At 49.6% G+C, this 12999-nt stretch overlaps 1 protein-coding gene across 5 annotated transcripts in view; it reads left to right on the plus strand.

Moving 5' to 3' along the window:
• The window catches only part of ZXDC (ZXD family zinc finger C), a 36330-nt gene that overhangs the window by 3374 nt on the left and 19957 nt on the right, over positions 1 to 12999 (plus strand). Inside the window, exons 2-9 of one of the 5 annotated variants that reach the window (XR_012129074.1) lie at positions 1102 to 1254; positions 1353 to 1431; positions 2371 to 2501; positions 6227 to 6397; positions 9504 to 10189; positions 10959 to 11096; positions 11228 to 11290; positions 11922 to 12011. Coding sequence is in view for 3 of the 5 variants with exons in the window: in XM_073231162.1 (XP_073087263.1) it covers positions 1102 to 1254; positions 1353 to 1431; positions 2371 to 2501; positions 6227 to 6397; positions 9504 to 10189; positions 11228 to 11290; positions 11922 to 12006 (1368 nt within the window). In the remaining 2 variants the exon portion in view is untranslated. Of the gene's footprint in view, positions 1 to 1101; positions 1255 to 1352; positions 1432 to 2370; positions 2502 to 6226; positions 6398 to 9503; positions 11097 to 11227; positions 11291 to 11921; positions 12012 to 12999 lie in introns of those variants that run through there. The other 4 variants (XR_012129075.1, XM_073231162.1, XM_017669911.3 and 1 more) reach the window with 4 other exon arrangements.

The following is a 12999-nucleotide window of genomic DNA, read 5'->3' on the forward strand; positions in this document are numbered from 1 at the left end:
ACTTTTTTTTTCCTACCAAAATAAATAATGAAGGAGCTAGTAATTAAAAGAAATCTTTAAAAAGACATGTGCCTGAAATGTAAATCCTAATGCTGGCATACTTGACACTTAGTTCAGGAAATCTTAATGTATGTGTTCCCACATGCAGTATCACCCACGAACGTCTCATTCTGCAAGATAAATGCAGCTAGGAACACAAAATAGCAATTAACTAGGTTTCTTGTTTTAAGATTAATAAAAAGGATTGAAAGTCCTGATAGTATCTGCAGGCATTTATTTACTTCTCATTCTGGATACTTTAAATGCTGCTGCCTATTTAACATCCTAAGTAGTTTTAACCTTAAGTATGGATGCAATAGACAAAATCTGACTTAGGGTTTATGCGTATATTGGAAATAGTTGACTTTCAAAGGAAATATTAAATTATTGCTGTCTGTCCTGCCATAAATCTCCTTCATTTCTGCATTCTTAGATTCCTCTCAAACATTGCTTTTATTTTTGTGTGTTTCTCTACTCCCCTACTCAGAAGAGGGAGGGAAGATTTTGGACCTGGGTGTGGGTTGAAGAGTAATGCTGCATCACTTTGGATCTACATCCATGATTCTGGACATCTGGAAGCTTGTTAAAAGTGCAAAACTGCAAGCCCCATCTCAGTCAGAACTACTGAGTCAGAATCAGAATTTTTGCAAGTTCTCCAGATAATTAGTACGCACATTAAATTTTGAAAATTGTTGGCTTTAGATGGTCCTGATATCTAATTTTTTTGATTGGTAGCATTGACATTTGAAGTCACAAGATGTATGCAGATCTGTGCTACAGGACTGGGAGGAGATGGCTGTGATGGTGGGACTTTCTCAATCACTTGCTTCATCTCAGAGTCGCATCACAGCAGGTGGCCTGCGTGTGCCTTATTGGCTGCCCTTAGCCACCCCTGATGTGGCTGTAACAAAGCCACACCGTGGTCATAACTTCCCGGAGGTGCCTCTGATCATTTTCTGCCTTGTCTGCTCCAGTGCGAGCAATGCCTTGGGCTGGTGACTGGTTGAGCCGTGTTAGGTTTTTGTCAGGTCAGTGAGCAGGTTTTGTGTTTGTTTTGTTCAGGCTGTGAGAAGACGTTCATCACAGTGAGTGCTCTGTTTTCCCATAACCGAGCCCACTTCAGGGAACAAGAGCTCTTTTCTTGCTCCTTTCCTGGATGCAGCAAACAATACGACAAAGCCTGTCGCCTGAAAATCCACCTGAGAAGCCACACAGGTACCGAGCTAGAGCGTGCTACAAAGCTTGGCTTCAAGTCCTGTCTTCGCAGTGGCTTGCTTTTATGATTCTATGGTGTAATTTTTTTCTTTTCTAAGGGGAACGACCTTTTATTTGTGACTCTGACAGTTGTGGCTGGACCTTCACCAGCATGTCTAAACTTCTAAGGCACAAAAGGTAATCTTTATGTTTTGATTGAATTATCTTTTGAAAATTGATCTGAAAACATATTTGAAAAAGTTGAATTGTTTGTCAGTAGCAAAAGCCTATGGATGAAGTATCTGCAGATATTTTAAGTTACTAAAAAAAGGAGCCCAGTGTACATAATGTAAGAAAATTCAGAAAGCTATAAGAAGAAAATACTCAGAATCTGATCGCCCAAAGTCTATGTATACTTGTTTTTAAGTTTAATAGGTATACTTTAGATGCAATTCACTATTTAAAAAATATGGATGTTGTACAGTAAGCTTTCCTCTGGCAAGGAAAAGCTATAAACTTTCCACCTTGGAGGGCCGAGTGCAGGTGCTGCTCAGCAATTTACATGTGTAGCACGTTTAATATTCACAACTCTGACTCTGATGTTTGTGTTCTCCCTACTGTGCATTGGGACCCGGAGAGGCTGGGTGGTTTGTCCCTGCTTGCACAGCTGGGATTTGAGGCGTTTGATAATAGAAATGTTACTTAGGAAAAAGACACTATGCAAGGGCTTGAGAGGATCTTCCTAGCATTGCAGCCAGTGTTTTTTGTGCGCACTTGCCCCTCTATAGCTTTGAAAACTTATTTATATCAGGATTTCTAAGCTATTGATGAAATAGCTTCTTCAGTTCCTTTGGGACTCAGCTGTTCCTAGAGTGAAGCATCACTAACTGGCCTGTGTCTGACTCTGAGGTCAGCTTAGTCATTAAAGTAGAATTTCTAATGACAGGGTAGCTAAATGCAAATCTCACGTGGTTTGGAGACAGGAATGAGACTTTCTGAAATGTATCGGTCATCTTTTTTAAATGCAAAGAGTTTGTAGTTTGTTATATTTTGCAGACTTCTAGACAAAGAATCGCCTCTGAGGCCTGGTGCCCCCAGGTTAGTGAGTAGTCAGTGTCCCTGTTTCTCTGCCTGCAGGAAGCACGATGACGACCGCAGATTCACCTGCCCTGTGGAAGGCTGTGGGAAGTCATTCACGAGAGCAGAGCATCTGAAAGGCCACAGCGTCACCCACCTGGGCACAAAGCCATTTGAGTGCCCCGTGGAAGGTAGATATGACACATGACTTTAAGCTGTAAACTAGCCCTACGTCCACACTGATGTTGCGAGTTTAATTTGTGTGAAAGTAAGTTTTAGTTGCTGAAAGACAAGGCGAGTGTAAATTGCAGCATGACATTTACTTGTCTGGTTTTTAGTTAATTGCTGTATCTTAGGAGCAGTTTATCAATAAGAACAGGCTTCAGATCAGACCGGGTTTGACCCTTGACCCCACCTACATGCTCTCACTGGATCTGTGGGTCTAGTTACCTGTTTAATTTGGTGTGGCTGTGAGGATTGGTTGAAATAATAGGTGGAAAATGCCTGTTTGGGTACTTGGTATGTGTTATGGACTCAATAAATGGCAGCTACTCATGTTGCGATTAGACAGTGAAACTAGGCTGTCTTTTTAAAAGGATGTTAGGTTTATTTTTCTCAAAAACATGGAAGGCATGCTGTATTCCTCTCGAGTCTGCATTTGTCCTGGCCCTGCTCCAGTGCTGCATGTGAGTTCAGGGCCGGCGGGGCCAGGGCCAGCTTGTGAACTGGAATCCTGGTTCCACCCCTCCCTAAGTCAGTGATGTCAGGAAAGCTTCTCTTGGCCTCTGTTTCCTTATCTGGAAAAGGGGATAGTAAAGACCCATTTGAAGCCAGACCAGCTTCCGGGATGTAATGAGTGTAGTGCAGATGCCACACCCAGTTCTTTCTCTCATCAGAGCCGTGGCCGGGCTGTGGCAGACAGGTTACGTGCAGGCGCTGTGGGGCACAGAGGAGGTCACCCAAACGGTCCGGGGCCGCGGGAATGTCCTCCCACTCCGCTGAGAGTGAGGAAGAGCTCGCTGGGGGTGATGGAGGTAGAAAGGCCATGTGGGGCACCTCCCAGAGCTGCTAGACAAGTGGGCTGAGCCCTCGAGGTGGGGGCGGTGATGGGCTCGAGTCTGAGGTTGGGCTCCGTCTGGCTTCCTAGGGAGAATGGGCTGGTGGCAGCATGGGTTTGCCAGTGGGTGGGGAGAGAAGGCACAGATGAAAAGAATGAGTTAGAACTCCATGGTGTTGTGACAAATTTGGAAGGTGGGGCTGTGGGAGAGGCAGTTGTTGGGGTCAGTGTCTCAGCTGAGAAGGGATGCAGGGCAGGGGGTGGGAGGAAGAGCTACATTTTAGGAACCCACAGGCTTTCCAAGTTCAGATGCTCAGGGACGGGGAACTATTGTTGGGGGCGGGCGAGGCAGTGGGCAGCACCCCAGTCACCATTTAAGCCCTGGATGTGGACGCAGTTCTCAAGGAACGGTGTGAAACAGAGAGGACAGCGTACTGGAGTGATGCAGAGCAGAATGCTGGCATCAGACTGCCTGGGTTCAAATCCCGCGGGGCTACTTGAGTAATGCTGTGACCTTGGACAAGCAGCTCAAGCTCTCTGTGCCTCTTTACTTGTCTTTAAGGTAATAGTAAAACCTCCTAGGGTTGTTGAGGGGGCTCACTTAGTAAGTTTAATAAAGGGAAACAGAACATCAGTAGATGTCACTTACTGTTGGTAGCATTGCTCTTAAAAATGAAAGGCCCTCAGACAGAACCCTGGGGACTGCCGCAGGTCCAGGTGGGAAAGCAGTGGGGGCACCCTGGGGGTGCCTGAGAAGGAACAGCAGGTGCGCAGCACTGGGCACCGAGGCCAGGAAGGGGGGGTCAGGAGCAGAGTCGGTCCCCAGCGCAGGGCTGGGAGGACTGGGTGGGCCCTCGCCTTCTGGGGGTGATGAAGGGCCAGGAAGGGGTGGCCATGGAGCGGGGCTTACCTTTGTCTTTTGGGAATTGGAGCCTTGAGAACTTTGAGCTAGTCTGGGCGCTGAGATGCCTGCGGGGAGAGATGCAGGAATTGGGGGACGGGGGACCCAGCAGCGGGTGGTGGGGGTGGGAGGGTAGTTTGGGAGCTTCTGTCTTGGGAGTGGGGGGTGAAGGCAGGTGCCTGGGGGAGGGACCCAGAACCCTTTCTCAGATTGGCTGAGAGTAGGTAATTCTTGAGTCTGGGTGATTATACCATTTTTTTCTGTTTATGTAGGTGTTTAAAATAGTAAATAATAAAAAGTTAAAGTACCTATTAAAAATTAAAAAACAACCGCTCACCTTTGGTATAGTAGCAGAAGGAGAAGGAGAGGATGGGGTGTAGGGCGGTGGGTGTGTATGGGGATGGAAGGCAGGGCTTCTGGCAGGAGTGTGGTGGTTGCCCTGCTCTCGTGGGCCCATCGGCGTGTCTGCTCTGTGATCTGCCTCTGGAGTCCTGTGCCAAGTGCCAGCCGGGAAAGGGGGGTAGAGGCGTTGTGCGTCCCATGGTCCCCTTGCAAACAGTGCCCCCAGCGGGGACACTGGAGGCACCTGTTCTCTCTGTTGTGTTTTCCAAGTGAGCCTGACTTGGACATAAGTTGGAAGTTTTGTTTGAAAGTAAGGAAAGTTCGAAAGTCCTCTCAGAGGCATCCGAAGCCCTCACTCACCTGGTTGTATTGTGTCTTTGCAGCCTCTTTTTCTAAGATAGCCCTCCTCCAGGCCCCAGTGTCCAGCAGTTCTGGATGAGCATTCCAGGAAGGTGCCGGTGGTGTCACGATGCCCGCACCGCATCCCTGGGCACTGTGCACGTGCTCTAGCACGGCACTGCTTGTTTAGTGCTATGAGGCAGGCGTTGTTTCCAGTTCACGGGAAATAAAGGAGGCCCACAGAAGGCAAATAAATAAGGCCACCTGGCTCACGGGTCCAAGCTACATTTGGGATCCAGCCACACTAGCTCCAGAGTCCGGGCTGTGTCCTGCTGCCCCTCGTGGCCTCTGTGCCTGTGCTGGGCGGCCCCTGGCCCAAGGGCCCTCCTGCTCTGCAGTGGGAGGCCCCTGCTGTTTGTCAGGGTCCGTTCCTCAAATGCCACCTGCCTCCCGAGACTCTTCCTGTCCTCTCCAGAGGTGCCGCTTCCTCTCCTCTGGAACCACAGTGGCATTTGTTCTGCCCTATGTTATGACAGCTGGCTATTCCCACATCCCCACCAGCTCACAGTCTGTAACTGCCAAGAGCCCCCTCTCTCGTCAGCGTCCCAGAGGCATGAAGCGCCACCAGTGGGAAATGTGGGCATGAAGGAGTGCGGCTGTGGCTCGGGATTTGCCGCGTTTCCCTCTGATCCACACACAGGCCTATGGTCCTGCTGACTCCGGCTAAGCCGTGCATCGTCAGCAGGGCAGCGTCAACCCCAGCAGCTCTGTGCTCCTGTTTGGGGCTATTTGCTTGCTCCCTCTGAGCATCAGTTTATTGGCGGTTAAATGAGAAGAATTGGCTTTGATGGTATGTTGAGATAGTTCTGAACAACAAATTTCATGGGATTACAGTTGTCTTTATAGCGGTAGCTTAATAGACATGATTAGTATTGATCGTTAGCAGTGGAATGTTTGAGGAATAGTTTAACACTTGGTCTGACATCCTCTTCCCAGCAGTCCTGTGTTGGTGGTGGAGAAGTACGCCCAGAACTAACCTGTGTGATGTCACGTGCCTTACCCAGAAATGGCGTGGGTCCTCAAATCTTTAAAACAGTTTGCCTCTGCATGTGATCCCTGGGGTGCTGCCCAAGGGATGTTTGGTGTCTGTCCCTGCAGGTGGCCAAGGCATGGGCGTGTACTGTCTCATGATTCTGATGCGACATGGGAATGTCAGTGCGGGTTCCTCAGGAATCCTTGGGTTTAACTTTTAATACGTACCGTCATTTTGGTTCCAGGGTGCTGTGCCCGGTTCTCCGCACGTAGCAGTCTCTACATCCACTCCAAGAAGCACCTGCAGGACGTGGGTGCTCCGAAGAGCCGATGCCCGGTCTCCAGCTGTAACAGACTCTTCACCTCCAAGCACAGCATGAAGGCCCACGTGGGCAGACAGCACAGTCGGCGCCCAGGTCTGCTCCATTTCCATCCCGTTAGGGTGCTGCCGGGATGTGCGAGCTCAGACAAGCCAGAGCATGTCACACTGGCCTCAGCTCCTTTCAGGAGCTCTGGTTCTAGGTTAAGTTAATCGAGTACGGTGAAGCCTTATGAGCCCGTGGCCCGAGGCTGCCGAGCTTGGTGGCCTCTTGGACCTCTGACCCTGTCTCCTCCCCCTTTCTCTCGAGGCTTCCCTTGAAGAATGCTCGGTCTTCCACTGCATTGGCTTCCCTGGTATGTGTCTCCTAATGGTCTCCATGTGGCCATTGTTGTGGATTCTGAGACGCCTCCCCACCTTGCCATCCTCTCCAGCTCTTTCTAAGTGTTCTCTCTGGGCCTTCCCTTCTGTTTCCTCTCTTCCACCCCACTGCCGAGTTACCTTCACGTGCTGAGGAAAGTCCTTGAAGACCAGAAAGAGTTGCGCTCTGAATGTGGGTGGGGTGGGGGTGTGAGGGCCTGGAGAGGGTGGGCAGAGGGGAGCCGCCACAGCGGGCCACCAGGGCACCCCGGGCACATCGGAGTCCTGCCGCCTGTCCCTCAGAGCTCACAGCACCCTGCTCTCAGGCATGGTGGGGTTTCTGGTTCCGGCAGGCCCAGCCAGCTTCGTGTACTGAGCGCATTGCTGACCCCGCTCACTGTCCTGTGTGACAGGCCGCACCAGCCTTGGGGTGCAGCCGCATCCCAGCGGTGTGATCCTGGCAGGGCACAGGTCTGCGAGCCCTGGTGTCCTCATCTGTAACACACGGAAGAGAGTCCGAGCAGTCCTCAGGCTGAGTTGTCAAAGTGCCGAGAGCAGAGCTTGAGGCCCAGTGTAGTTCAGTGGGCATGTGCTCTGGCGTCTTCTGATCAGGCCCTTTTTAGATGTGGTCACTGCTTCACTCGTTTGGCTTTAGCAATAATCTCCATTCTGCTCTGTATTTAAAGAAGCTGTCCTTCAAAACTAGGTGTGTTAAGACTCCACTCCTGAGAGAAGCTGTTACCTCGGCTCCCAAAGGCCATTTGTGGGCCTGGTGCTGGTGCTGAGAGGCCCTGAGCAGTGGGCCGCCTGCCTCTGTTTCTGCTCACACTCACCTGTCCCCGCTCTGAGCTGGTGCCCTGTGCCACTGTGCCTGGGCCTCACCTTGCTCCTGCTCTTCCCCCTGGCCTGGCCTGGCTCACTGAGAGTCAGCAACGCTCCTTCCAGCTTTCCTCAGCCTCTGAGGCCGGGGAGGGCCGTTTCCCAGGCTCCACTCTGCTGGTGTGGTGACATCAACTTACTTGTGTCATTTACCCTGCCTCATGTCAGGGCAGACGACCAGATGGCGTCTGTGCTCACTCAGGAGACGGCGGTGCAGGGAGCGTCTCTGTTGTGGACCAGCTGTGCCAGGGGCACCGGCAGGCCCTGGGTCGGCTGTTTGAGCCCCTTGCCGTGGTCCTGTGTAGAGGTCCTTACTTACTCTGTGTCACTGACAAGCCAGGGTGGGCGGAGCTGGACTTGCCTGGGGTCACACAGGCAGTGGGTGCCAGAGCAGGGGCACAGTTGTAACCTTATGCTAGGTGGTCTCCTAATTAACATTTATGGAGTGATTTTTGAATCTGGCCCTAGCACAGGGCAGCTGTTCAGTAAATGTGGAATTAACAAAATGCTAATTAGAAAATTTATGAACAAGTTGGCATCTATTTGCACTGAGCTTGTTATTCCTCATCTTTTCACATGGCGCTGAATCCTCAAGATAATCGGGAATTTTGGGGAAGTTTTGAAAAGTTTTTCCAGTTTTTAATTTCTTTAAAGAATCACAGCCATTTTCTTTCAGAATGTTTCATTGGAAGTAGGAGATACATCTCAGAGAAGATAGATTCTGAATTTGGTTATTTATCTGGGGGGTAGATTTCTCTCTTGGTTTACATTAGAAATATAATAGGCACTCTGGCCTGGTGTTCACAGTGGAAAGTATGAGTTGGGATCAGCCAGCAGTTGGTGTGGGAGGACTAGAGCCAGACTAAAGCCCTTGGCTGGGCACTGGCACACAATAAAAGCCGCAGGTGGAAACTCCTGGGGGGCATGACGTCAGGCCTTGTCTGGCTCCTGTGCGGGCTCCCTGTGCTGCTCGTTCCATTTGCCTAGTGGTCGAAGAGTCCTAGGATTTGGGCTGGCTGGTGTACCTGTGTATAAACCCCCAATTCATAGAAACTTTAAAAAAGTATTTCAATGTACTTTTTTCTCCCAAGGGTGCTCTGATTACTTAATTTACATAATTGAATCACAATCAAATTTTTGAAGACTGTTTGATCTATAATTAAATATAAGACTGAATGAAGAGGGATCTACGTGAATTATTTCTACTCTAATCATTAAGTGCTGCTTAAGGGCCATGCTCTGTGCCTGGTGCTGAAAGGACAAAGGTGGGTCAGACAGACTCTCCACTGTCAAGCTGACCATAGCCTGTGGGGTGGGAGGAGTATTAGAGGTTAGAAATAGGACAGCGGTGGGAAACGGGAGCCCCTTGGGGACACAGCTCACCTGCCTGGTGTCTGCATTCTCTGCAGCTCCCTGGACAAGGCCCTTCATCCTAGCCCAGAGCCAGACCAGCCAGGCCAATCTGTGTACCCACTGATCACCCCCAAATGACTCAAACCTATTTTGGAGTAGTAGCTAGTTGTGGAGTGGGGTGTAGAGTTTGTTGAGACATGAGCTGACACAAACTGATTCCAAAAATATCCACAGAGCCAGAGTTCAGCTTGTGTCTGACTTCTGAAGATTTGAGTTCCATGGAAAGTTTTACAATCTTCTCAGGGGTAGCAGCTGTGGTATAGTGAGAAGATAGTTAATGTGACCTTAGGAAATGATATTTAGACTCTCAAGTCATTTCCTGTGTCTGGAGGGCTCTTGTCAGCTCAAGGGTTGGAGACAATGTACGGAGGATGCCTGACTTGTCATCAGGCAGTTTCTCCCAGCAGCACGTGGCCACCTTTGATGTGCCAGGCCGTGGGGACAGCGAAGGACAGCATGTCCTCCATGGGTCACTCGCTAACACCTTGAGCATGAACAAAACTTTTGGTCTGCCAAGGGTGTGAAGTAACTGGAGTGTATTCCCTTTTCAGATCTCTACCCTCAGCTCGGAGGTCCGAGTGCCCTCACGCCCAGCAGTGGACTCAGCAGCCCAGGCCAAAGTGAGCTTAACAACATAGACCTGGCTGCCCTCTTCTCTGGCGCACCTGGTGACAGTGGGGGTGTGGTGGGGGCCTCGGAGGAGGTGCTGGACTCCGGGGTCCTGACTATTGACGTTACTTCTGTGAGCTCCCTGGCAGGGAACCTCCCTGCTAATAATGGCTCCCTAGGGCCTACGGATCCACTGGTCTTGGTGACCCAGGGTGACATGCCTCCAAGCCTAGACAGCCCTCTTGTTTTTGGGACAGCAGCCACAGTTCTTCAGCAGAGCAGCTTCGGCGTGGATGATGTGCAGACCGTAAGCGCAGGAGCATTGGGCTGTCTGGTGGCCCTGCCTGTGAAGAGCTTGAGTCAGGGTCCGCAGACTCTGGCCTCCAGCAGTAATTTAGCCACAAACCCCACCATACTGACCCCTTCAAGCAGCCCCCCGGGCAGCACTAGTGCCCCAGAACTGCTGACTTCAATCAAAGTGGAACCGGACTCACCCCCCAGCCCCGAGACTGTCAGGCAGCAAGAGCAAAGCAGAGGGGTGCCCCCATCTGTGCTCTCCAGCCTCGAGGAGAAGTACAGTCCCCAGGAGGACACCGGGCTTGGTGCCGGGACCAGCAGCTTCTATTTGGTATGAGGTGCTCTGTTCAGTCACCACACAGCTCACTTTTACACGCACTTCTGAGGGTGTTCTGGACTAATCACTTCTGTACAGACGTTTCCCACTGGCTTGTGAAGGGATGGAGCGCTGGACTTACAAGTCTAGAAATCTGAATTCCGATCTTGAGTTGGAACTGACCTTGAACAAATCACTTAACCTGCCTGAGCCTTAAATTCTCACTTATGTCTAAAATGAGGGGGTTGGGCTAGATGATTTCTAAGGGACTTTTAAATTCTGTGGTAATGTGCTTCTCCTCTTGAAAAAAGTGGGGGTGTTTCCTAATGTTGAAATGTTCTGCTTTTGTGCTTTTCACATAGTAAGTCCTTGGGCTTACTGGTGGCCAGAGGAAGCAGATTCGCAGTTTTAGCTGTCTGTAAAGGTTTAATGGAAACTTTAAAACCATTCAAAAAAATTTTTTTTAATTAGAATTAATAAGAAGAAAGGGAGTAGTAGCTTGTGAGCCTTTGCTTCTGGGGGAATTATAAGGGTATTTCTCTCAATTTTGAGGCTCGACAGTTAATATACTTTAATTATATTTATGTCAGTTTATACATTTAATATAACTTAAAATAATTTAAAGATTCTTGAGGGAGAGTCTGACTTTTTCCTTAGTGTCAGATGGGAATCAGATAGGTTTCTTCTTTGTGGCCCAGGTTAAGTTTGGTGGTGAAGTTCATCTTGTTCAAACCATTAAATCTTTACTTTGGTTTTTTAAAAAACTTAAATCCTTTGAATTCAGGCTCAGTCGTGAAGGACGTGATAACCCATCTGCCATGGAGCCAGCCATCACCTTTCTCAGCCTGAGGGAGCTCAGTCTCGGGTGCACCCCCCGCCTGCTGGCGGCAGTGCCCAGGCGGCCCACGCGATCGCTGAGCGGGTGGGTGGTGGGCAGGGGCGTGGGGGCTGGGGAGCAGGCCTACCCCCGCACTTGCACATCTCCAGAGCTGCAGTGAGGGTGGAGGCCGGAGGAGCGCCGTGACCTTGACCCCTTGTCCATTTTCTCGCCAGCTGTGTGGTGCTGGGCTGCCTCAGTTCTCTGAGCACAGATGGTGTGTGGCGGATGGGTTACAGGTAGGCCACGAGCTGTTGAGGGCCGTGCTTTTTTTTTCTGTATGATAAGTATTGAACTGTTTTCTTACAAAACATTCTTCAGTCGACAGTCATGGGAGTCCTACTTGAATACTGTCTGGCTCCCTCAGTAAACTTCCTGAGTTCAGTCACCTAATTATGATTTTGGTGTGTAAGATCTGAGTCGGCGTTTGCCGCCAGAGCGGTCTCTGCCATGGGCACGTGAACTCGGCCCTCCCAGCCCTGCCATACAGTACTGTGGCATGTTCTAGAAATGTCAGCAGGTGCTGCAGCTAATTAGGCCTGAATCGCCAAGGGAAGGCTGGTCATTTGTTTCGGACAGCAGAGAAGTTTTTAACTCATTTTATAATTTGCTGTGTAAAATATTTTAATACATCTTAGACTTTGGAGGAATAAACTTTGCCTGTCTGGATAATAAAATTATGTGCATTGTTCCAACTTGGATTCTGTTCTGCTGTCACTGTAACTGGATGTAGCATTTGATCTCTGAGCCTTTGCTGGAGACCCTCGGCTGCCTGTTGAGGAAGCAGACTTAATACCTCTCAGTAGTTCCCTTGCTATCCTTACTGTGCCGTCTGGATCAAGTGACTGACACACTTTTCTTTGGTCTCAGGAAAGTGGGGGCTCAGCAAGAACTGATTCCCGAGCCATTCAACTAGCCAAGGAAAAAAAGCAGAGAGGAGCTGGGAGCGACGCAGGTGAGGCTGTGTGTGCCGCAGTGCGGGTGGAGCCGCTGGGGCTGCCCTGAGGCAGGAGGCACACAGCATGGCTGTTATTTATGTTCTGAGTGCCCTTTCTGTCAACTCCTTAGCCTTACGTGAACTTAAGGCAAAAAAATTGCCACATTCCCAGCATCCATGTGGACGTGACAGACTGACCTAAAAATGCTGCGTGTAGGTTAGCTGTTACTGTTACCTGGTGGGCTGCTCAGGTAAAGAGCAATGACAGGCGTCAGAGAGGCGGAGAGGGTAGCCGGGTGCTTCCTGGCTGCTGGCACCCGACCTTGGCGTTGGGAAGACCATGAGGAGGGGGCTGCCGCAGAGCTAGCCCCTGGGTGGTGTGTGGCAATTTAGATACCTAGTTCAAAGTTACATTGAACTCTCCTAATTTTAAAATGTCAGCAACTTTGATTTTTTACCAAACGTTTAAGTGGACTGAACAAGACCTGCTGGTTTGTGGCCTAGTGTATCTGTCCTTCCTGAAAATGGGATAGTGGGACACGGCACTTAAAGGAAACAGCAGCAAATCCTTTTGTAAAGGTAACAGTGACTTCTTTTTAATGTATGTGTCATTTTTCTTATATTTATCTAAAATTTATTTTAAATGTATCAAGGGGTATGTGTAGGATTAGCAGTATCTTTTTATGTCTTTCTGTTCTTAATATTGTGGCTTCTCATTTAAAATAATAATTCCCTATTTTCTGTGAATCAGGTTTCTTAAAGCAACTGCTGCCCTGTAATAAATGTGTCCATGTCAGTGCTTATGGTGACTGAGGGAGGGTCACACCCCCATGTGTGATGTGGTCATGTGGACCCTAAAGAGACATAGAGCATGTGGTGGTGGCAGCAGTCTGCAGGGCGGAGGGAACCAAATGTTTTCATTTAACCTGATAGGTCATTTCCACTTGAGGAGAGGGAATACTGTGGACTTTCAGGTGTACCATGTGATACTGATTGCTTGCTTTGGGGTAG

This window comes from Manis javanica, chromosome 3, assembly GCF_040802235.1.
Source record: "Manis javanica isolate MJ-LG chromosome 3, MJ_LKY, whole genome shotgun sequence".
NCBI classification, from domain to species: domain Eukaryota; kingdom Metazoa; phylum Chordata; class Mammalia; order Pholidota; family Manidae; genus Manis; species Manis javanica.